The 23,111-nt window shown below is 38.3% G+C and overlaps 1 protein-coding gene across 1 annotated transcript; it reads left to right on the top strand.

Annotated features, from left to right (window-relative positions):
- Positions 1 to 14,865: 14,865 nt before the first annotated feature.
- n4bp1 (nedd4 binding protein 1) lies at positions 14,866 to 22,041 on the top strand. The gene is made up of 12 exons (XM_077710962.1): positions 14,866 to 15,378; positions 16,056 to 16,283; positions 16,409 to 16,582; positions 17,487 to 18,004; positions 18,090 to 18,414; positions 18,650 to 18,991; positions 19,101 to 19,318; positions 19,792 to 19,922; positions 19,990 to 20,086; positions 20,417 to 20,524; positions 20,611 to 20,712; positions 20,931 to 22,041. Exons 1-12 carry the CDS (start codon positions 15,070 to 15,072, stop codon positions 21,256 to 21,258), a joined length of 2,880 nt encoding a protein of 959 aa, XP_077567088.1. The 5' UTR covers positions 14,866 to 15,069; the 3' UTR covers positions 21,259 to 22,041.
- The last annotated feature ends 1,070 nt before the right edge of the window (positions 22,042 to 23,111 follow it).

The following is a 23,111-nucleotide window of genomic DNA, read 5'->3' as shown; positions in this document are numbered from 1 at the left end:
AGAGTTGAAAGGTGTACAGCGAATATGTGCATGTGCGTGTGCGTCCTCACCCAATGAAAAGAGTTCGTCCTTCAGGCAAGTCAGACATGGACAAATTGAATTTTTCCCTTTCATTCCATCTGAACGTTTGAATAGAGTAAATATGCTTCTTTCCTTTTTTTTCACTCCCCTCAACAGTATCCTCAACAAAAGACTGCTTTTACGATTAAACTGAAATGCTACCTTGCATAAACAGTACACACAGACAGTAGTACTCTACACAACAGATTTTCAGCACACATACATCCAACACTTTTTTCAATACAATGAAGATGTCCAACAGAAAAACATCGATAAGTGTGTCTCTCTGCCTTGTCATTTTTGTAAGCCATGACTTGTTTTTTTGTTATTTTTTTTACTCTGTTCTGACATTTTAGCAAGGAATATGACCACTTCCGTATCCTCCTTTTTCCTTCCCAAGCCGCTTCGCCTTTCTTCAGATTATCCCCTTTCACCATGACAGGCAGCAACGAGAAACTGGAGCAAGAACACACTCAGCGACCCTTGGTTCCTCTTCGTCCTCCTACTACTCTGCGATCCTCATCCTCTCCTTAAAGGCTTCTTCAAACAGGATTGCTTAGTGCGTGGCCCAAATGAGGCGTTCTACAGAGCTAACTAGCCATTTCAAAATGTGAAACTGTTCTCTATTCAATCTATAACAACTATCAAGAGAAATGAAATTCCCACTCAAATTCCAACTGTTTAGATCTAGATTTAAGAGGACAAATCTGGGTATACAAATACCCATCTATCTCCCTTTTCCTACATTATCACAGCCAGTTCCCTTAACTGGTGATAGATACTTGTGATTTCTCTCTGAGGTTGTCACTTGCTTAGTTTAAGTCAAATACGCAAGTCTGTCCATGTGTCAGAAGGCAGTGTTGACGTTACGTCCTCTGTAGCTTTAACCTCTGACACTTTGCTACTTGGCCTCTGTCAGTAGTAATGCTGCGTGGCAAACAGTGTGAAAATAGATGACAGCTAACCCGTTGAGATAATCCACTAGTGTGACTGCACCCTCTGACAGTGTGGGGCGGAAATGTATTATGTGGTGACGTGAGGACGTAGGCTTGCACACTGTGAGACACATTATCTACTTATATTAAAGTGATTCTTACTGGGATTGTGGTCATGTCAAGTCGTGTTGATGATGTGTAGTTAAAAGAGGAAGTCATTTTTCTTTGACAGAATTTACCCCCAAAAATGTATGTTAAGATGGTAAATCTCAGCACTCCACAACGTCGGACTAATGTAATGTATGTAACCAAAAATATAAGAGCATACTTTAACACCTATTCGACAAATGTCACTCACGATTGAAACGTATTGAATTGAATGCAATGCTTTTATTGTCATTATATAATTATAGTGAGATTTAACCACCAATATTGATCAATTTATTTAAAGTAAGTTGCATGAATAAGCCCTGAAAATGTTTGAATTAGTTTTATTTCTTGATTTATATTTGTAGTCTTTATACCTTTTCTCTAAAATTGATTAATTTCAATTACTATTTTAATTGACGAGCCTTGACGTTAAACATATTTTATATTGAATTTGTTTTTATTTTTTATAAAGTATAAAATATATAAAGTACAAGGGAAGTGTATAAATCTTATTTTTCAAGTTCACCAAACAATATTGTAATGTCTGCTGTTTATTTGATGCTTTTCATCCTATTCAATCCTATTTTTCAGGTACGAATTTGCATAACTTTCTTGCAAGTTTCCAGCAATGCCAAAAGTGATTAAGTGCATGTATGAAGGTGATAGCAGCATCTGAAAGTGAAAGTGGAGTTTGGAGTATTTTTAAGAACGGCAAAGTGCTGTAAACAAGGCAGTTGCAAGAGACAAATATTAATGGTGAGAAGTGGCTGGGCCCACATGGAGTGTGAGATGATAAAGAAAATCAGCGGTGGAGAAAGATCAGATCTGGTTTGAGCAGAATAATGAAGAGATAGTGAGGAGTTCATGGCAGAGGCAGGGAACATGTCAGGGGGAGCAGATAAACACAAAGCTGCAGGCAGGAGGCGTAATGGACTTTTGAGTGGCCAGGAAGAGATGGAAATTTACAAAGAGGGTGAGGATATACGACTAAATTGTGGCTTTGTGATTGCATGGTTTTAACAAATCCCTCTGTAAAAAGTGGATTGAAATTCATTGTGAGGCTGCAGAATGAACCTCACACACAGTTAATCTTGGGCAGTCATTCATTCATCCCCTCTCTATGATAAGTGAAAGTATTTATGCTGCGTCAACAAGTAATATGCAAAGGATGGGATGGCTTTTATTAAAGAATTAGAAAATGAAGCCAGGCTGATCGTCTAATTGGTGATGGGCCAATCAAAGGGGGGAAAAGTAAGAGAGCTAAAATGTAAAGGTAACCTGGGGAGGAATATCGGCGTAACAAAATGAAGATATATATTTGATGCAAAAGTAACTTGGATGTTGACACTTAGAAGGAATTTAATATATAGTTATAATGAAAATGGGGTAGAGTTTGATTTGCTGTGAAAGGGGTATATTTGGTGCAAAAGTAGCTTCAGGAAATTACATTGACGGCAGGTCACCTTTGCACTAACTATGAAATGAATTTTCTACAACGTATATTTACACAGAATTTAGCTCCAAAACGATGACTTAATTTTGTGAAAAACTAATGGTAGTAGCAGTTAAATTTGCATACGATATTCTGTGAATTCATGGGGGAAATGTGAGCTAAAATAAGAGAAGACAAGTGTTGTGATTCATGTGGCAAAAGATAAGAAATTGGTTTCCTGCTGTCACTCTGTGTTACAAGAACAAAAGGCTCAAACACCAATCAGTTTACATCTGTATATAAACTCGAAATCTGTATTTTGAAATCTTAGACTATCTTAAAAATATATTTTTCAACAAGTACAGCATTTGAAGCTTAATAACACCTGACTTTGGCATATACAAGACTTGAATACGCAAAGACATACAACGTATCTCAAGAGGAAATATATATCTACCTATGCGCATGTTGTCCTTGTTCGCCAACGCCTTTCTGGCAGCTTTGATGACTTATCCGCAACCAAGAAAGCCCACCTGCCCCATCTATTCTAATAAACAATTATGTGGGACACAAAAGCACGGAGGATTCAGATTGGCCTTGTCTTGTGCAGTCACGGCTGCTGTAGTCTAACACAGATATATGAGAGAAGCATGCAGCACGGGAAGAAACATTTATCGCAGCCCTGCTTCTTCACTATGCAAGGACGCCCCGGATGACTTCTCTTTTCAATACTATCACTAGTACTATTTGGAAAATGGCAAATAATAAATTCAGTAGTATATACAGACATATATATATATATATATATATATATATATATATATATATATATATATATATATATATATATATATATATATATATATATATATATATATATATATATATATATATATATATATATATATATATATATATATATATATATATATATATATATATATATATATATATATATATATATATATATATATATATATATATATATATATATATATATATATATATATGTTGAAATGCATTGAATGGAATGTATTTTGTGTGAAGGCAGAGCACAACAGCCACTAGAACAAGCAATTAAGTGAGATTTCATTAAACGGACGAAACGTCTGGCACCCATATTGCACGGACATCTGATTCTGATGTAACAGAAGGCAATTACAAGCCTCATTTAGAGCAAGACAAACAACAAGCTATCACTCACACTCATGTTTACAAGGCACAAAATATATTTTTTTAATTCAAAGACAATGAATGAAATAAGCATTTGTGTATGCCTTTATTCAAGGTCAGAAATTAGGTCATTAATTGTCCTTAGTGACTCTAAAATTATTCGTCAAATGACTAATATGTTTGAAATTTAGAGAGATACTTTGAATGTAACACACATCATTTTAGTAAATCAATTTAAAATGAAAGTAAACTACTTAAACATTGTAATAGTAGTATTGGTAGTTTGAGTGGTTTAATTATAAGCTTAGCACTATAAAACAAATCATTTCAATATTACTCAAAGAACTTTGTTGAAAATTATATATTCCGTACAGTGATGCACAAGTCCGCTTTATGTGGTTAGGTGTTGGATATAATGTTTTATTTTGCCTCATCCCTATTGTCTGTATAAAAAGACCAAGTTGAATAGAGAATCTCTTACCAACTGTTGATCAAATCAACATTTTGACATAGACACACGCACTCATTCTCTTCCTGCTAACTGCACACGGCTTGGGGTGAAAAAGATTAATAGGCTTGCAGACCCATGGAGTAACTTCCACTTAATTCCTTTGTGTCAATGTCAGCCCATGGCAGAAACTGCGTATGTGTGTATCGGTTATTAGAAGTATAATTGCAGAGACATTTAAAATGTTTCCCTCAAGGGTCCTGCTGGCATCCAATAAAGCGTTCAAACCACCAGAGATCGACAGAGAAATGACAAGAGCTGCATGCTGAAAGTTAAATGCTGATGTTCTTTTACATTTGTTTTTTCATAATTCAGATATACAGATGTGTATTTGCTTGGATATCTTCTTATAGCTGTATAACATGGTGGATCTCAGACTTTTTATTTAATTCTTCAGGTAGTAATTCCATCACAATCAACATTGGAAAACAGTAAGATATTACTGTGTATTTTTAAAATCTTTGTGAAAAGTATATTCTGTATTTTATTGTAAGCAACGGTGACATTAATTTTTCTAAAACATACTAACACTTTACCACTTTGATGGATTTGCTTTTTGTACCAGAAAAGCAAAAGGGTATTTCCTCAGCATTTCTTATCATGAAGTGACCAAATGTCTCTTCAAGGCAAATTATTCTGTTGGAACTAAACTCCAACCTCTGATTACAGGGCCTGCAGTAAATTGTTGGGTATGAAATGGTGAGTATTTGAAGGAAAATGGTATTTTTGCCAACACACTAAATAATAATCACAGTTAGACATGCCTGTTTCTATTGCTTTAGTTAAAACTACAGTATATAATAAATGATAAAAGGCATTTGCAATATGAATTTGGATTATTAGTGTTCTTGGAGTCATATAGTGGTTAAAAAAATAAACATGTGATATTTCAGCGGGGGCCAATTGTCCACATTTTGAAACAGTAATGGTTATGGATTTTGATTTCCATGATAATTGTCTGAATAATACATTCTAGCTTTTGAAAGTGTAAATGGTCATTCACATTTTTCCACTCTAGTTTAAAGATAGTCAATGAAAAGCCTGTGTGTTGTGATGGATCATTTCAACGTGGTTCTTTTCTGTTTTTATCGTTCATTCATAACAGTTGTTTCATTGGGGTGTAGACAGGGTAACAGTCATTATGTCTTGCCAGATGAATGATGGGTCTTGCCAAGTACAAAGATAATCACCATCAAACATCATGTTTCATTTTGACTGGGTCATTCTGTAGTAAATTGTCACTTTAGATACAAAAGGTGCGTCCCTCCAAGTCAATCTTCTCCTCATATTAACAGTGAAAATGCTTATTGCTGTAAGTAAACTCATGACTAATAGTACAGTGACTGTTTTTACATAAACTGACGATTTCAACCAATGACTTTGAGTAAATCATGTCATTTGACAACAACAAAAAAGGTAGTCGTGTCTATGGATGGGCCTGATAATACATCAGCATAATCAATATCAACACATATTTGCAGGGAATTCAACATGCAAGTACCAAAAAATAATAATAAATCACTTCTTAGTCTCCTTTGGAAAAAATGTACTAATTAGAAATGTATCTCAACATATAAAGCAATGCTGGAATTGTATTTTTTTCTCACACATGCATGTAGTACACCCTGCCCTTTTCTTAGCATCCTTGTGTATTTTTTAAACTTTCCTACCTCTTGTCCAGACAAGTAAATTGGGTGACTTCAGACTTTAAAGCAGGCGATGGAAATATCACGCCTAAATATCACGCTGACCCTCAGCTAGACCGCGACAGTCTTTGTTCTTCAAACACACAAGACAAGGCAAAGGTGGAGACAGAATGGACGCCCTTGCAGTGAGTGAGAAAGAGATGCGAAAAATTGTGTGTTGTAACTTTTATGGCCACTAACTCAAAATTATTTTCAGAAGTCTGGTTTAAAGTGTAGATCTGTTTGTTTTAACATATTTGGTCTACAGTCATTTTCCCAGTCAATATTAGTAAATTTTTTTAACTAACACACTCAAACAGTGATCACTGTGTTTAAATAAAAATCAATTATCTCACACCAGATGGTTGCACGGATATAGTACAGTATCACACATCAACAATGAGGAAAAAAAATATTGTGTCCCTTATGTGTGACTTTTTTGTATCTTTTTAATAATATTTTATGCATCCGACAGGATTTCTAGAAATGTAACAGCCTGCAATGGTCATGTCATAAAATCTGTCAAGGAACGGATTGTTCATCACAGGAAAATCTATATTCTTTGACACTTATTGATGCTGCATTTGATCTTTTGAATCTTCGACAGTTGTGAAAGAATCCGATGATGGTTGATTGTGCATGTCCTCTGTAATTGGAGAGGTACGACTAAAAAGCTATCTGACTGTTTATTATTTGAAAATTTTATGAGGAATGAAAGAGAATACTGACAGTTCAAAGCAAAAATCAATAAGTCCAAAGCAGGTATCATTCTACAGGATTTCTTCACAACAACATTGGCTAATTACAGTGGATTCCCTGCAGAATGCAGTTCAACAGGCGTATTTGCTGAGGATGAAGAAGAATGTAGACTTCATAAGGGAAATGGAGCAAATTGACCCATTGAATGAGGGAAGTGTTTCATTACATGTCCTTGGGGGTGTGCAAGGTAATAAGGTTAAAGATAGGGGCAAGCACTAAAGGATCAAGACACAAATGCAGGCGGGGTGACTCTGCATCAAAGTAGTACATTCTAGTACTACTGGAAAGAGCAATTGTATTATCATCCTCCTCACCAAGTTTAGTTTCAAATCCCACTGAAAAGCAGATAAGAAAAGGGTGAAGATAATACAGCAAAGGATTAGCCAATCTGGATGGATGGATGAAGTACGTGGGTGTGCGGGATTTAGGTTTTCAGGTAGGGAAGAAGGGTGTTGGGTAGTTAGGTTGGTAGAAAGGTAGGTTATATCATCAGGCTTTTCCATTTTTCACAAATGAGCTGTTTTATTGATATGGGATAGAGAGTGACGCTCTAATTGTCTCTTCAGAATTCCCCACAGATGCACAGGTGGGTTCAAAACAGGCAACATAGGCCAAGGCTACTGAATCAATGCTACTCTGCCCTTGGTTGTAGGCTTGAGTTCGTTGTCACGCTGCAAATCTGAACAATGAAAAAACATGGAGTGATTCTAGCATCTTCTCTTTCAATGGTTTTAAATGTTATTACGTATTGTAAGAATTCATAATTCCATTAGTTTAATGAATCTCCCCAACACCAGCAGGACTCATTCACTCTCAAATAACAATATTGTTTATTTATTAATTTACTTATATATGTATTCATGTATTTATTTATTTATTCACTTATTTATTACCTGTCTATTTATGTCTAAAATGTCTTTCCTGTATCTGCATTCTCACCCGAAATTTCCCGAATATGGGATGAATAAAGTTATCCAATCCAATTCAATACTGTAACCACCATGTTTTACTCTAAACACCACGGTTCCAAAAAAATGCCCCCAATGGGCCATGTTTGTTGCATATTTTAATGTTTTATTCTTTTTCATGTTGGTTTACATACTATAACCATGACCAAATTCCATTCTGAACAGGCAATGCAATTACAGTAGGCCCACATAGAATGCACACCGAGTGAATGGAGCTGTTTGAAGGGCAGATGGGGCAAGGTTGAGAGGTGACCAGTGTCCAGGTGTGCCTCTCCAATTATTTGTTGCTGCTGCCTCTTCAAAGATACCCCCACACCTCCTCACACACACACGCGTATACACACATACACACACAAGTGCACGCAAACTGAGAAACACACTGCAGTAGGTCGAACTCCCTCTCATCAATCCCAAAAAAGACAATTAAAGCACACCCAGACTACGGCACCTGCTCTCTCCCACATACAGGAGAAAACGGAGGGTGTGAGGTACAGCCGTAGACAGAATCCCATGTGGTAGCTTGTTTGGGTATCTAGTGTACGTGTGAAACAGGTGTTATTTTCTTTTGGTTTATTTAGCTGCAACACCGCAATCCCTAAGGGCTCACCCAACATTGTTTCTGGTACAATGGTGTTGAGCAGCCAATGATTATTGGTTTTGAAAATATGAAGGAAAGATTGATAATATCAAGAAACAGAGCGAAAAATAAAGAATGTTGTGAAATAAAAAATGGCTATATGTGAGCAATGGGAAAAAATGGTTAAACAAACAGAAAGTAATAAGGGGAGACGGGCACTGTGGGGGGTGAGAAGAAAGAAGGGAGATGGAATCAGATCAAAGTAGCAAGGGTGCAGAGAAAACAAAGAGTTCAAACAAAGCTGGCCAGGCAGCATCCGTAAAGCCACCAGGTCACGTGACAAACACACACACTTTTGTGAAATACGCCCTTCCAGGGAGCTATTATAGGACTCCTGCTGCTTGCAAAACTGGGGGTCTTTTATTCTAATTTTGTATTATTTTTAAACTCATCAAATTGTTTTGGGGGTTCAAATTCTACAAATGTGTTGCTTCATCTGTATCCATATCAATGACTTCTTTCCATCATCAAGTGAATATGATATTGGTGGGATGAATCTTGTTTTACAGTATGTCACCACAACACCCACATTCCCACACCAGAGGCTGCCAAATCCATTTTGTGAACACCCCCGACCATTTGAAAACATAATGTGAGTGCATTGGTTTTGTTCAACATAAGCAAAGCGTTTGACTACATTTTGCATTCTGTTCAAGACATGCTTAAAATGAGGTTATTCTAAGTCTAATCAAAGGTTATTGCCATTATCTATGAGGGCGCAAGAATATGATTAGCATTAAAGTATTATTTTACCATCTTTGTTGTAGTTTTTACACTAGATCCAGACTAGATGGAGATATCCCAATATAAATGTGATGAAATAAAAAAAATGATGTCACACACATACACACACACTTAGAAGCTATAGCATAGTACTTTACTTAATGAGCTCCAATTGCTGCTCCCCCCCTACGGCGCTGCATAAAGTCTGAGCAATGGACACATTAGTGAGTGGATAGGGAAGGGGAAAATATATATTACTAACATTGGAATGCTTGTATAGCGAAAGTTGATTAAAAGGAAATTCCTTGTCTCATGAGTTGGCACCCTTTGTTTTGTAAGTGCTGATTTTAAAACAGGATGATTTACTTATACTTTTGTTTATTGTGTTTAATGTCTCTGCTTGGTGCACTCAAAACATTTAAACTTTTGTGACTGATTATCCTTGAACCATTTTTATTCTCCAGACAATGACTCATGACATGAAGCTTTTTGGTTAACAACAGCTAAAAGTCTTTTCATCACTTTATACGTCATATAACACAAGAAAGTACAGCTGCAATCCAGTCTTGGTTTTATTTGTCCGTACATCATCATCAGCAAAAGCCTTGTTGGTCGTGAGAGCATTTTACGCGCCAGCATGTTTCATGTCAATATCTCTGTCATGAGGAAAGACAGTTATGTGCTTATGTTTACATTTAAAGACCTAAATTGTTTCATTCATGTGTATTGCTACCACCGAAAATGTGGTTTTATGCTCACAAATCAGGGATGTTTGTTTATTGAAACTCGTAATTGGACAATTTCATACATAACCTGTATTGATTAGGCCATTCTTTGACCAATCACTGAATAGTGGTTGACATGCACTATGTTTGATGATTGTGCGAGTCAAACAAATAAAAGCTGATATTAAACCCGGACAGACAAAATCTTTCTCATTATAGTGCTCTAATAACAATAATGTAGTGCGATAGTGTGGTAATGGAAAAGCATTCTTATACTCCTACTTTTTATATGGTTTGAAGTTTTCAAAAAAATCTAATTTTGCTAGAAGGGAAGGTTTTTTTTTAAATTGTAATGAGTAGTATTCGTTATTTATCATCGATCGTAAGACCTCGTCTTATATCATATTCTTCATTAACCACTTCATCCTCACTAGGGTTGCGGTGGGTGCTGGAGCCTATCCCAGCTGACTTTGGGCCGGAGGCGGGGGACACCCTGAATCGGTGGCCAGCCAGTCGCAGGGCGCAAGGAAACAAACAACCATTCACACTCACACTCATACCTAAGGGCAATTTGGAGTGTCCAATCAGCCTACCATGCCTGTTTTTGGAATGTGGGAGGAAACCAGAGTACCCAGAGAAAACCCACACAGAACATGCAAACTCCACACAGGAGAACCGAGCTGGATTTGAACCCAAGTCCACCACTCCGAGGCCGACGCACTAACCACTCACCCAACAGCCGGCCCTGATCGTAAAATTCAACTCTAATTCAGCCAAAAGATGATCTTAGATTGGGCTGAATCCACTGCCTTGATCATAAATAAATACTGATACTTTGTACACATATTAGTCGTTCTCATAGCAGCCATTCAGTACCGTTTCCAACAGACGTGACATTTGTTTTGAACTATTCTCTTTACATGTTTTTTTTTTCTGGGTGGGATTTACAACGATAAACGGCCTAGAGAATTTGAAGTGTGGTGGAAATGAAAGCTCTTATTGATGAGATCACTAGACGACTAATAGCTCTTGTATGTTATCTTCCTCTTACAACTCCTGATTCGTTTCCCCTTCCTACACAAAGAGAGTGGTCACCTTTCTCACTGGACACACGCACACATCATGTTGTCTGTGCTGGCTGTGACTCCACTTCCAATTACTTTGCCGCTTCGGCAGCAGGATCCTAAATAGGTTGCAACGCCAAACAGGCATGTCCGCGACGGATCACACAGTAGGAGGGAAGTGGAAAAAGGAGGAGGAAAGTAGGAAGGAAGAGCGACTTGTTGGAAAAGAGATGGAGATTCAAAATAAAAAGGATAAGAAGAAAAGTTTTGATTTGGCTGGAGAAGAGGACAGGAGAGAAGTGTCAGGAAGCCAGGAAGAGGAATAAAGATACAGATGCTGGCTGGAGAAAGATGAGCCCAGACAAGCAAGCAGCATGACTAGCGTTTGTTGCATGTTAATCTTTGGACTGTGTATATGTGTGTGTGTGTGTGTGATGGGAGCCAGTGAAGAGGGGGAGATGAGCGAGACCTGAAGAAATAAAAGGAATGAAGTGAGAGATGGTGAAAAGCTGTGAATGTAAAGGCGGGCGGTGGGTTGGAATGAAAAGATGCTGACATTTTCTACACAGCTTAACGCAATGATTTAACAAAGCTTCATGTGAAATGCAATTTGTGTGATGCAACACAGAAAACTAAATGGATCTCTCCAAGGACCCTCACGACTGTTGTAAAATCAATGCAAAATCACAAATACGGCAACTGCAATTACAAAACAGTTATCTCAATGGAAGTCAAACCTTCTCAGAGGTGCATTGAACTATTTTACAAAAGAAATACTAAACAGGGTATTTACCATATTCATTCATTCATTCATTCATTTGCTGAACCGTTTATCCTCACAAGGGTTGCTGGAGCCTATGCCAGCTCGGGGAACACCCGGAATTGGAAGTCAGTTTACCATAATGTGTTGCATTAATATTGTATAAAGAAAGTATTTATACCAGTGCCAGAGCATTAAGTAGCCTTATATCGTTAACCTAATAGTAAAATTGTTTAAGTCGTTTTGAACTTACTGTCACTTATTCCATGTTTTGAGATCTTATAGGTATTTTTTTACAGGGATAGCTACTTTAAATTTCAAGTTTGTAGACAAGATTAAAACTAAGTGACATAATGCAGCACTAAAACTTTTAGTAATTGTTCTTACTGTATCTAATGTAAAGCCACATGTGGCTTTTCTGCCACAGGCTGCAGAGGCCAGACTCAACAGCTTTCTTTCTATATATTATGTGGCTCTCATGTGATCCTGTAAAATCATTGCACATGGATTTAAGTGACATTAAAACGGATTATATGACGTGTCGTTGTCACTTCAAACACCTGAGTCTCTCAGGGCTCTCCTAACACCATCGGCATGATTTGTGTCCCCCAATGAATGTCAACAGGGATTACAACGGTGCAGCATGCTGTATGATGTGACATGTAGAGACTAGCTGGCATGTTTGATCTCATCTGAATGTCATACATTTTGGGGATTTGATATCAAAGGATTATCAAAAAATACACATGCATACTACACACAAAAGAAAAAAACAAATAAGAGTCAGTCATTTAGTAGTATAAAAATATTAATTGATTATTATAATTATTTGTATTGAATTTATGTGTTTTTTCTGACTGGTCAGCAAAAAGAGAGCATAGAACCAAAAATAAATGGAATGCAGACATTGAAATGTGACGCAGGTTGTAGTTACAGGTAGACTAGCTTTCTCTTCTGACGGCTAAGGTGACCTCCCATCTCAAGTCCTGGGCCAAACATGAAGCAGCAGGAGAAAATGTGCCCCAGTCAGCTATATTTATCCCCACCTCTTCTCCTCCATCAGCTAAAGTGAGTTTGACATTTGACAAAATAAAAGCCTGTAAACTCCTGCCTCTCTTTGCCGACATTGCGCGTTGCAATCTCTGAGACATTCTCCGTCTGTCTGTCTGTCTCCATATTTTCGGCATAAATCTCCTGTTCTTTTTTTTTTTGACACGTGTGGGTGGGTATCTTGTCTGTGTGTGAACAGGGTAAATGACTGCTGCCCTATGAATGCGTGTGGGTGCATGTCCACAGCCACTTCTGCACTCTGCATCACCATTCGTCTCAATTTAACAACGCTCAATGCGCGACTCCCCCCTGTGCTGGTGTTGCTCGTGTACAGCCTTCAGAGTCTCTAGATATATAAATCATTGGTAGAAGATTACTGCTGTTTTATTATTCATGATGCAAGCCTTTTATTGCCACTGATATTTATCTTTTCACTATCCGCTTTGACCTGCAAGAGAAAGAGTGATGAGGCTGAAGAAAGGGGAGGGTGAACTAAGTCAGTGAGTTTGGAAAACAGTGGGAGAATTTTGCTGATGTATACACGGACACATGCATTTGTTAAGTGGGTGGGTGTGGCCTGCCTTAACATACATGGATAAAAATTTGCTGCATTTCTCAGCACCCTAAAATTAATAGACTTGAAATACTTGCCATATATATATATATATATATATATATATATATATATATATATATATATATATATATATATATATATATATATATATATATATATATATATATATATATATATATATATATATATATATATATATATATATATATATATATATATATATATATATATATATATATATATATATATATATATATATATATATATATATATATATATATATATATATATATATATATATATATATATATATATATATATATATATATATATATATATATTGGAGCAAAAACCTGCACCCAAAGCGGTCCGTTTGGGCGTGAATGGATGTCCATCTCTTTGTGCCCTGCGATTGGCTGACAACTGGTTCAGGGTGTCCCCTTACTTGACCCCGTAGTCAGCTGGGATAGCCTCAAGCACCCCCAACAAATCCTTATGTATAGCAGAAGCGGTTTAGAAAATGACTGCACTTACTACATCAGGTGTCTCCAGGCCAGTCTTTAAGGGCCGCAGTGGGTCCTGTTTTTTGTTCCAACCAATCTAGCACAGACAATTAACCAATTTGGTTTCTGCCAAAAACAAGCAGCACCTGATTCCCAGCAACTGATCACACTTGAAAAACTTCAAAATGTGGAAAATGTGTGGTCTTGCTTAAACCGAAGGAAATCCTGCAACCACTGCGACCCTTTGTGGAACAGTTTGGAGAGCCATGATCTATCTACATGTTCCATTACCTGGGCCCGAAAAGGCAAATTCTGTGTCTTGATAATATAAAATTAGTTATTGATTATTATTATTTATTTTTCTGTTTGTTGTTGTGTTTGGGTACTTCGTGGTGAAGCTTTACATCTCATTATACTACTTGTATGACACAAAAACGATTTCAATCCAATCCACTTCAATATTGAAGCTTATACTACCATCATGTGGCTAAAAGTATAACATATTCTATGGTTTATACTAAAATAAAAAGTTGCTTTATTTTTTCAGTTTAATAAGTGACTTATTTCTAAAATATTGTATAATTCTGCCTGTGATAATCGTGGCATAGAGAAGAACATGTTAGGATAACCAAAATGATTTGTCTTTTTGTCAGTTTTGTTTCTTTGTCATATTTCAAGAGTTGTAACCAAAGTGTAAACATAAATTGCTTTTTTTCCGTACCAAAAAAAGCACACTGGTGAAATGACCATTATATTGAATTAACAGGGGGGGATTTTTTGTATTTGAAAGTACATTTCATACTGTTGAAATATTTACTTGATTGTATCATTGTCATTATTTTTTTTACTTAACTAGATGAGCTTAATTAGTTAATATGCCATCCGTAATACTATGTCACTCAATGAATACAGCATTCATAGAATGGGACAATTAATGAGTCAGAACTTGGTTCAAATAGCAATGGCAGGGAGCATTCAGACATTTTGATTTTAAAAACATCCTCCATTGTGCTCTTCAAAACGACATCCAATGTTTTATAAAAGGTAGGCATCGTGGCTTTTTGCGCAAAAACTTCCGCCACCACTGAACAGAGAAACGAAACTTGAGTTGTTGCATCCTATCTACTGTCGACCTTTGATGACGTACTAAGTGGGACTTTCCGCCTACGTCATTCGTTGCTTCCGACTTCTTAGCTAGTCTGCCCGTGGTGTTCTTTATATTAGACGTTATAAACTTTGCTGTGTCGCCGCGTATTACCCCCTGATCATACAATGTAGACAGCAGAGTGACCCAGGCACGCCGACAGGTTGAATTATAAAGACGTGCTCGTCCGAGGCGACGCCAACACCGAGAGTGGCTATGTCAACAACGCGGCCCCTTGTCGGTAAGAATCAAGTCCCCGAGCTGGCGTACATCGAGCAGCCGACCAGTAGGCTCCACACCACGGCCGCGAGGCAACATCAAGACACCGTCACGGACGAGTTCACTGTCCTGGAAAATAAGGAATACGAACTGAAATGTGTCCGACCGAGAGTGGAGCACGTTTTCAAAGTGACGTTTACCATCATCGGGCTATTAGACTACACGGGACAAGCGCACGGGAGCGCAGCTTCGCGTCAGATATGGCTGCAGCTCAGTGGAAAGGCTGACGACGTTTCCAAAGCAAAGGTGGGGTCTTTATTTCCATGACCTTTGGGATAATGTGGCCATGGTATCAGGGCGGGTGTGTTTTCTGGTTGCTTTAATGCCTCGATCAAAAAGATCAATGGCTGCTAGTAGCTGGAGCTTTTGCTTTCCTTTACCGTTCACGATCAGTTCCTTATTTTGCGAGTATGTCTGCGTTTGACTAAATACATGTATTTATTTAGGTCAGGAAATCCAATACATACTGGTTCTGTACTGCTCTGGCTGGTATAGAAATCATCTTATGCTGGACTTAGCAAGGGGCTCGGGTCTCGAGTTGGTCCATTTTTGTCACCAATAAACTCACATTATTTTGCATTAGAAAATACTACTGGTTTTCGATTTCAATAATATTCCTCTACCTTGGGACAATGTGTAAATAACTTCGCTGTCTCTGGGACCCTCAACCCTTATGATATTGGAAATGCTCCCCAAAGGGAATCAGCTGTTAAGAAATATGAAGTGTTGCCACTCATGCCCATACAAACACAATTTAATATTTTCAAGTGAGAATCGTCTGTAAAAGATTTGAGTTATCAAGTCGTTACTTAGTCCATTGTAACCCTGGTAAAGTCAGTTTTTTTTTCATGATACAGAACTGCCCTCTCCAAATCACTTCTTTTCAGAATGTGTCAAATTACTTATCATTTGTTCTTTTACAGGAGTATGTAAGAGGGCTGTGTGACCCAGAGCTGCAAAAAGAAGAGCGCTATCCAGTGGACATGCACTGTATCTTTCTCGGAGCCCGTGGTCTCTTTCTGGACAGCCTCATACGGGACACAAGTGCCGTGGTTATAGTTCCTGAGCCAGGATGTTTGCGCTTGACGGGCCGTGCTGAGCCTGTTGTGATGGCGCAGAGTCGAGTTCAGCAGTTTGTGGCGCTTTTCCAGGTGAACTTGGTGTCCAACCATTTAACAGTTCCAATATGTTTGATCTAAGCTCTTGTAATGACTACATTTCTAAGTCAGAATTTTTGTTGATATGTCAAAATTGTTGTGTTTTCCGTTTTATACAGGAAAAGCGAAGTCTAATGAGTGACACAGAGCAATCTGTGAAACGAGAGTTCAAGTCGTTTGTGGAGGAAAGGGGCGATAAGTACACCATGGAGCTTCTTCTACTCCCTAGTGCATTGAAAGAAGAATTACTTGGACTGGCTCACAGTCCTACCAGCTCACTCTCACCCTCACAGGTTCGTATTTTGATGTCATCATTGGTTGGCATGGTTGTCCGTCTCTGTTAATCGCTGCTAGAGAAAGTGGCTTGTTAAGTGAACCAATGAACGGGCTTATTATAGTGACACCATAAGTATCTTCTTCCCCTTTGCTGGGAACCTTTTACTTGGGCATTTCCGCCATTTACTGTTGCAGATTATGTAAGACGGGTGTCACCAAATGTCAATTTTGCGTTTTCAATTGTTTAAACAATAACGAAAGTGAATCATTATTAAGGATTGCACCATGGGAGTGGTTTTTAGATTTTTGCAAATCCAGCCCTGTAAAACTCTCCGTCTAAACAATATGGAAATATGTTGTTGTTGTTTTTCCCCGTTACCATGTAAATACCTTGTCAGATTAGACATACAGAATTTATAGTAATCCAAGTAGGAACAGGAAAATTATAAATTGCTTATTCACCATGATTAAGGAACAAGAAAGTGGCAGCAATAATGTATCCAAGGCGATGACTTTTATGTAATTGCTTGCCAGCTTACGTCAAGCACAATTCGTACCAGGGTTTTTACAGACCCTAGAATAGCCTTGAGAGGCCAATGTTTTGTTTTTTTAATATGGGCTTAGTTTTTATTAAAATGCCATAAGTCCAATTTTCAAAAGTATTGAAAATATAAACACAAAGGCAGATTTTTATGTTAGTTTGATATTTAAAAAATATATATTTTGATAATATTTATCTATGTTCCAAAAATAATTTACCAACTCTTCTGCCTTGGCAACATAGCGATATTACATTAGAATAGCTAAGAAACCATGAAGTAGATACAAGACAACTCACTTGAATGCATCCTTATACATAAATTATGTTGTCTGTTTAAGACTACACAAACCCTAACCTTGATATTGGGTTATGCTTTTCAGGCTGTCTCGAATCAGAACCTCCATCTCACCACGGCCGACCCAGAGCAAGACCGCTCACAGAGTAGCACCCCTGTGACAGAGCTCTCTATTCGCATCCTGGACACCAGCTTTGAGGACAGGGGGGCACACAAGACTCCTTCTGATGATGGTGCTGGAAAAACAGGGGCAGGCACTGGTTTGGGTTCTGAGGGCCTTCTGTTCAATGGAATCAGGCCTTCACACAAGCGGCGCTCTTCCGAGAGCGAAACTCGGGACACAAAGAGACAATACTCTCTAGAGAGGCGGGACCAGTCCCCGGAGAGGTCACGGGATAGAGAGCGCCACCGGGGCAGAGAAGGCCTCGGGGCAAGTACTTATCGATCCAAAAATGCGTCTGCATCATGCACAATCTCCTCACACTCAGCTAAATCTAACACTGTTGCTGCTTCAACAAGATTGGACCCTTGCGAGGGTTTTGTGGATGAAAGCGAGGCTGTCAGCCCAGAAACCAATCTACGTTGTTTGGTCAATTTCTTCAGGTGAACATTAGTCTCGAGAATGACGGCAATTCTTTATGAATTTGCTTCACAATTACATATGCAATTTTTTATTTTTATTTTTTAGAACCATGGGTTACCAGCAAGATATAGTGGAGCGTGTCATCAAGGATACAGGACAAACAGAAGACACTTTCCTTATTCTTGAAAAAATTGTAGCAGAAACAAACCGTTGTGCCGCAGAAACAAAAAGAGGAGTAGAAGAATCCAAATTGAACAACGTGCACTCCTCTGATCTTCCCTCGTCCTCCTCGGTGACTTCTTCGCTTGCTATTAACTGCGAGCCGGAGACTAGGCAGTCCAAAGGGAATATCCAGTCCCATCATCGAGCCAGTACTAATGGACTTGGTCACCGCAGGCAGTGCAGTGGCAGCGAGTCCAGCACTCAACAGGTAATGGCAAACTTTTAAGACTTTTATTGACAGAATCCAGTATTTCATGTGTTGAATCTACATATATATTCGCCTACCTTTTTGGGGTTTATGATATGATAGGTTGAAGTGAACTGTGATTGGCATTTGACCCATTCAGCTGGGATAGACCAGCAGGATGGTGCCAAATCATTATGTATGGTTGGCTGATCTTCTAATAATTGCACTGTTTCGTACAATTTCTCATCCCCAATAGGCCATTACCATCAAACGAAGCTCCAGTGCACAAGGAGGAGCTGGGAACTGTGACATCATCACCATTGACGACGATGATGAGGATTATGTTGGAGGGACAAACAGCAAAACAGCCAATAGTCGAACATCAAGAGTGACGATGACAAATGCCGACACCCAGACGGGATCAAGAACAGACTATATGGCGCGAGGTGGTGGGAGCATTTCACAAAGCGATGATCACCTGTCACGAAGCGGAACTCGGACTTTGGGCGGACCCATGAAAGTTGAGAGTGTGACGGCGCTACGCAGTGCACCCCAATGGCTGACAAACAGCACCACCTCTGTGGCTTCCACCCCCAATGTAATGACTTTCTCCTTTTCATGTCATAAAACATTTTGCGTTTACAATCAAGTTTCTTATTTCAGAGTCATTTCCTGGAAAATATAATGGACTTGTTTCTCCCCTACAGTCAGGTCCTATCACAAGCAGTTCCCATCCCTACCAGACCATTGGGCACATGGGCTTTCATGGCAGCGGGGCCAGGGATACTTTTCCAGCACCCCCTGTGACGGGTTTGGCCCGTTTTCACCAATCTTTAAAGACTCCATACACCCTGAAGTTGCCGAACGATCCAGGACGACCGGGCCTCCGCCACATCATCATAGATGGCAGCAATGTGGCTATGGCGTGAGTGGAAATACAGAATTTTACAGTTCATTTTCTTTTCCTTCAATAGACTCCTTGTGCCAATAAATTCCAATGATGTTGTCTACTTGAAAAATGCACCCTAAATAATTGTATCTAGCATTGTGATTCGCAGCCACTGTGCCTAAGCACATTAGCATCATGTAGCACATATGTATGTTGTAACCACAAAGGTGGAACAGCCTTGCAGTGATAGGTTAAAAGGTAAATAATCTGATTTCAAATTTCATTTTAATTTAGACTTGCTCACCTGTAAACATTGGCAGGAAAGGGAAAAAATCAAATGTTGTGCGCCTTGAAAGCAAAATTAACCTGTATTTTTCATCTATACATAGAAGAGAATATTTTTTTCTGTTGTAGTAAGCATACCTAAATTTTACAGTAAGTAATTTGAAATTGTAAAAAATGTTAAATACTAGAGTACACATGTTGAAATAGATCTTTATTCTCTTCAGACATGGCCTACATCGCTTTTTCTCCTGTCGGGGCATTGCTCTCGCGGTGGAGACGTTTTGGAAGCTGGGCCACAGGGAGATCACTGTATTTGTTCCGCAGTGGCGTCAGAAGAGAGACCCACTCACAACAGGTATTCATGATAGTGTTTTATCTTGTGATTGGGTTTGTTCTAATTTCATGTGTTCACTTAACTGCAGAGCAACATTTTTTAAAACAACTAGAAGACCTGCGTTTGCTTTCTTTCACGCCATCCAGAGAGGTCTGTGGACAAAGGATAGCCTCACATGATGACAGGTGCATACTTAAAAATACACAATTGTCCTCCGAATTTTAATATCAGAACAATTTACTCATTTAGAAGCAGGAAAAAAAGTTTTGAACATGCTTACGTAATTGGAGTCTTGACCCATATTATGGATAGGTTTGGGTACATTTAGGTTTTATGGGATACCTGATACTTCTCTGTATTTTTTTTTTACAACTCTTCTGTCATAAATGGGTCATAGTACTTTAAAAAGAAATGTAAAATGCTGACAAGCTTAAGTTTAGAATTTTATATAGTTAGTTGGATAGATACAAAATGTGAGGGTTTTTTGTGTGTCTAATAATTGAATGCTCGGTTAGATTCCTGCTCCACTTAGCTGAGAAAACAGATGGTATCATTGTGACAAACGACAACCTGAGAGACTTTGTCAATACTTCGAACTCATGGCTACGGATCATTCAAGAGCGGTAATTGATCGTTCTATTTTACAATTCCAATTTAGATCAACTTTAACTAACTACCCAAAATTTAAAATAAACCAATCTAACCGCAGGTTACTGCAGTTTACTTTTGTCGAAGACCACTTCATGATCCCTGATGACCCTTTGGGGAAAAATGGACCTCATCTGGACTTATTTCTTCGAAAAACAAACAGGTGTGTGCTTCCTCAATTGTCAAACTTTAACTGTTGGTAACATTTGACAAACATGTGTGGGTTTAAACTGGCATGTGATCAACAAAGTGAGTGTGCTAATCTGTTTACCAGGTTTGGTCATGTATGGTTTATGGATTATTTAATCATTTCAGCCTAAAGCTGAATGAACTGCATCCCTAAAGTACTGTCTCTCTCTCTTTTGCCCTTTCACAATTCAGGCATCTTCCTATCACCCCTCCCCCTCGGAGACCCCCAGACCTGCGTCCGTCCATCCACCAGCAGAATCCAGTCTTTGTGCAGGCTCTTAACTCAGCTCCGTGGACACCTGCCGTCCAACCACAAGCTCCTCATTCCAACCCAGGACGCCATCGTTCCGCATCGCCGTCCCGGTCGCCTCCACCTCAACGTTCGCCAACGGAGACATCCCAGCTGAAGAAGCAGCTGTGTTTGATTTTCCCCGAGCAGAACCAACAGATTGACCGCATTCTCAATGATAATCCGTACATGAGGGACTTGAACGCCCTGTCAGGACTGCTGCTGGGATGATTCGCTGGCCTAATAACTCCACTGCTTACGCGGAAAACGTGATTCAGAACACAGTTTAACTATTTATTTTTCACACTCTTCCTGATTAGTCTTATTTATTGTCTTACTGATCTTAAAGTGTATTTTTTCACCTGCTATGCCTGCCAATTTCCTTGTTTTTTTTTTAGTTTGGAACAATTTGGTCAATGCAATCCAAAAAATGTATTTTTTTTTTGTTCTACAGATCTATGACCAGCATGAATCAGGTTTAGAAGACTGGTCATATAACTTGATTAATTTCCTATCACAAATGTACACACCTAAAGACTGTTAGTTAAATAAACCTTTTTTTCATGTTCTAACTGCTTTACATTTTAAAACACTAGAAGGAACAATTCTGGGGTTTGCATTTGTTTGATAAACAAATTGCTGTCAAAGCAGACCACATACATTTATTCACTGTTCTTTGGTAGCATTGAAACTTGTACATAGGTTCTTTTGAATCACGTTTAAAAAAAAAAGTTAAGTTGCCTGTGTTAGAGACTCGTTGGGCTGCTTTCACCCTCCAAGCAGAATTCGAAGATGACGTTCTCCTGCATGCATATGTGAAGTGCATCAGTTGTGTAAAATACTCTTCCAAAACAAATGTGTATAATAGAAAATGTTTCATTCACCATGCTGTTAAGAATTGATGTTCAGGCTTTTGGTGTTTTTTTTTTTTTGTAAATTTGATTTTTTGGGGGATGGGGTTCTGTGTGGTTTTGCGTTTTGACAAATTAAATAAATGCCACAGTTCACAATTGGCTTTTGAGCTACCCTAACATTTCATTTTTTTTTCAAGGTTAGACAGACATGCATTGAGTGTACAGAATGGCAGCAGAAGAATGTAAATAATCTCCCAATGCATGTTGACACCATTTGTGTGACTACTGCAAACATGCCTTCATGAATATGCAAAATGACAATCTTACAAAAAGAAGGAAAGACTAAAATCACGTCCCCACAACATGAAGGAGACTAAATCCTTGAATGCACTTAAAAAATGTGTTTTGGATTAGAATGGCTGCTCTACCAATAACATTTGCATTTGGAAAATACGGGAGTGAATCTCTTATTTTTACATTATAGTGAACCTCAAACAGAACTCTATGGAAATGACATTTAATAGCATTCATCTTTTTAAAAAACTTAAATTGGAATCCTGGTTACACATCTAAAAGTGTAAATATCCCACAATGGATTTAGAAATGACTTTTTTAAACAAAGAGACAGCCAAACTCCATTTGTCAACGTGCTCTAGGTCAAATCTACTGTCCTTTTCTGTATCTGCTGTGGATTTAACATGGGAGTTCAATTCATCCTAACTGAAGATGTTATTTAGTCTAATAAACTTGATAAAAGAGTAACTTGGACTCTTATTAGGAAGAGTTCTCATTGAAAATATTGACAATTCTAACATACAACCATGTACCTTGGAAACGTGACATAGTGGTACATAAATTATTGTTTTAGCATTCAATAGCAATTTGGAGAGTATGTAATCCCCTTAAGAAATTCATGGAAATTCTACAAGGAGCTGGAGTCCGAAATTTGCATGCTTGAATGAGAGTCTGCTGCTGCCATGCAGAGTTATGCGTGGAATTTGCTGATGGCAGTGGGAACAGCTCTACCTCTCCATCACCTTGAGTTACGCCCTTTTTTTTCTTGAAACCTCATCTTCTCGTCCCTACCCAATTCTCGTGGAAACCCTCTTCTCTGTGGCTTTCCTCCACCCTTTTCTTCATTTTTCCGCAGATTAGAAGCACTCCAACAATACGTGCGTTGTTCGGTCCAAGCAGAAAGTCAAATTCCAGCATACCAGAGCATCTTAGCAC

The sequence above is a fragment of the Stigmatopora nigra genome, chromosome 2, assembly GCF_051989575.1.
Source record: "Stigmatopora nigra isolate UIUO_SnigA chromosome 2, RoL_Snig_1.1, whole genome shotgun sequence".
Classification (NCBI taxonomy): Eukaryota; Metazoa; Chordata; class Actinopteri; order Syngnathiformes; family Syngnathidae; genus Stigmatopora; species Stigmatopora nigra.
Note: the sequence above shows the minus strand (reverse complement) of the source record. Positions and strands in the feature narration are given on the sequence as shown.

Coding starts and splice junctions, on each gene's coding strand:
- n4bp1 (XM_077710962.1), top strand. CDS start 15,070: ATGTCAACAACGCGGCCCCTTGTCGGTAAGAATCAAGTCCCCGAGCTG. Junction 19,319..19,791: donor GGCAGCAATGTGGCTATGGC/GTGAGTGGAAAT, acceptor TATTCTCTTCAG/ACATGGCCTACATCGCTTTT. Junction 20,525..20,610: donor CTACGGATCATTCAAGAGCG/GTAATTGATCGT, acceptor ATCTAACCGCAG/GTTACTGCAGTTTACTTTTG.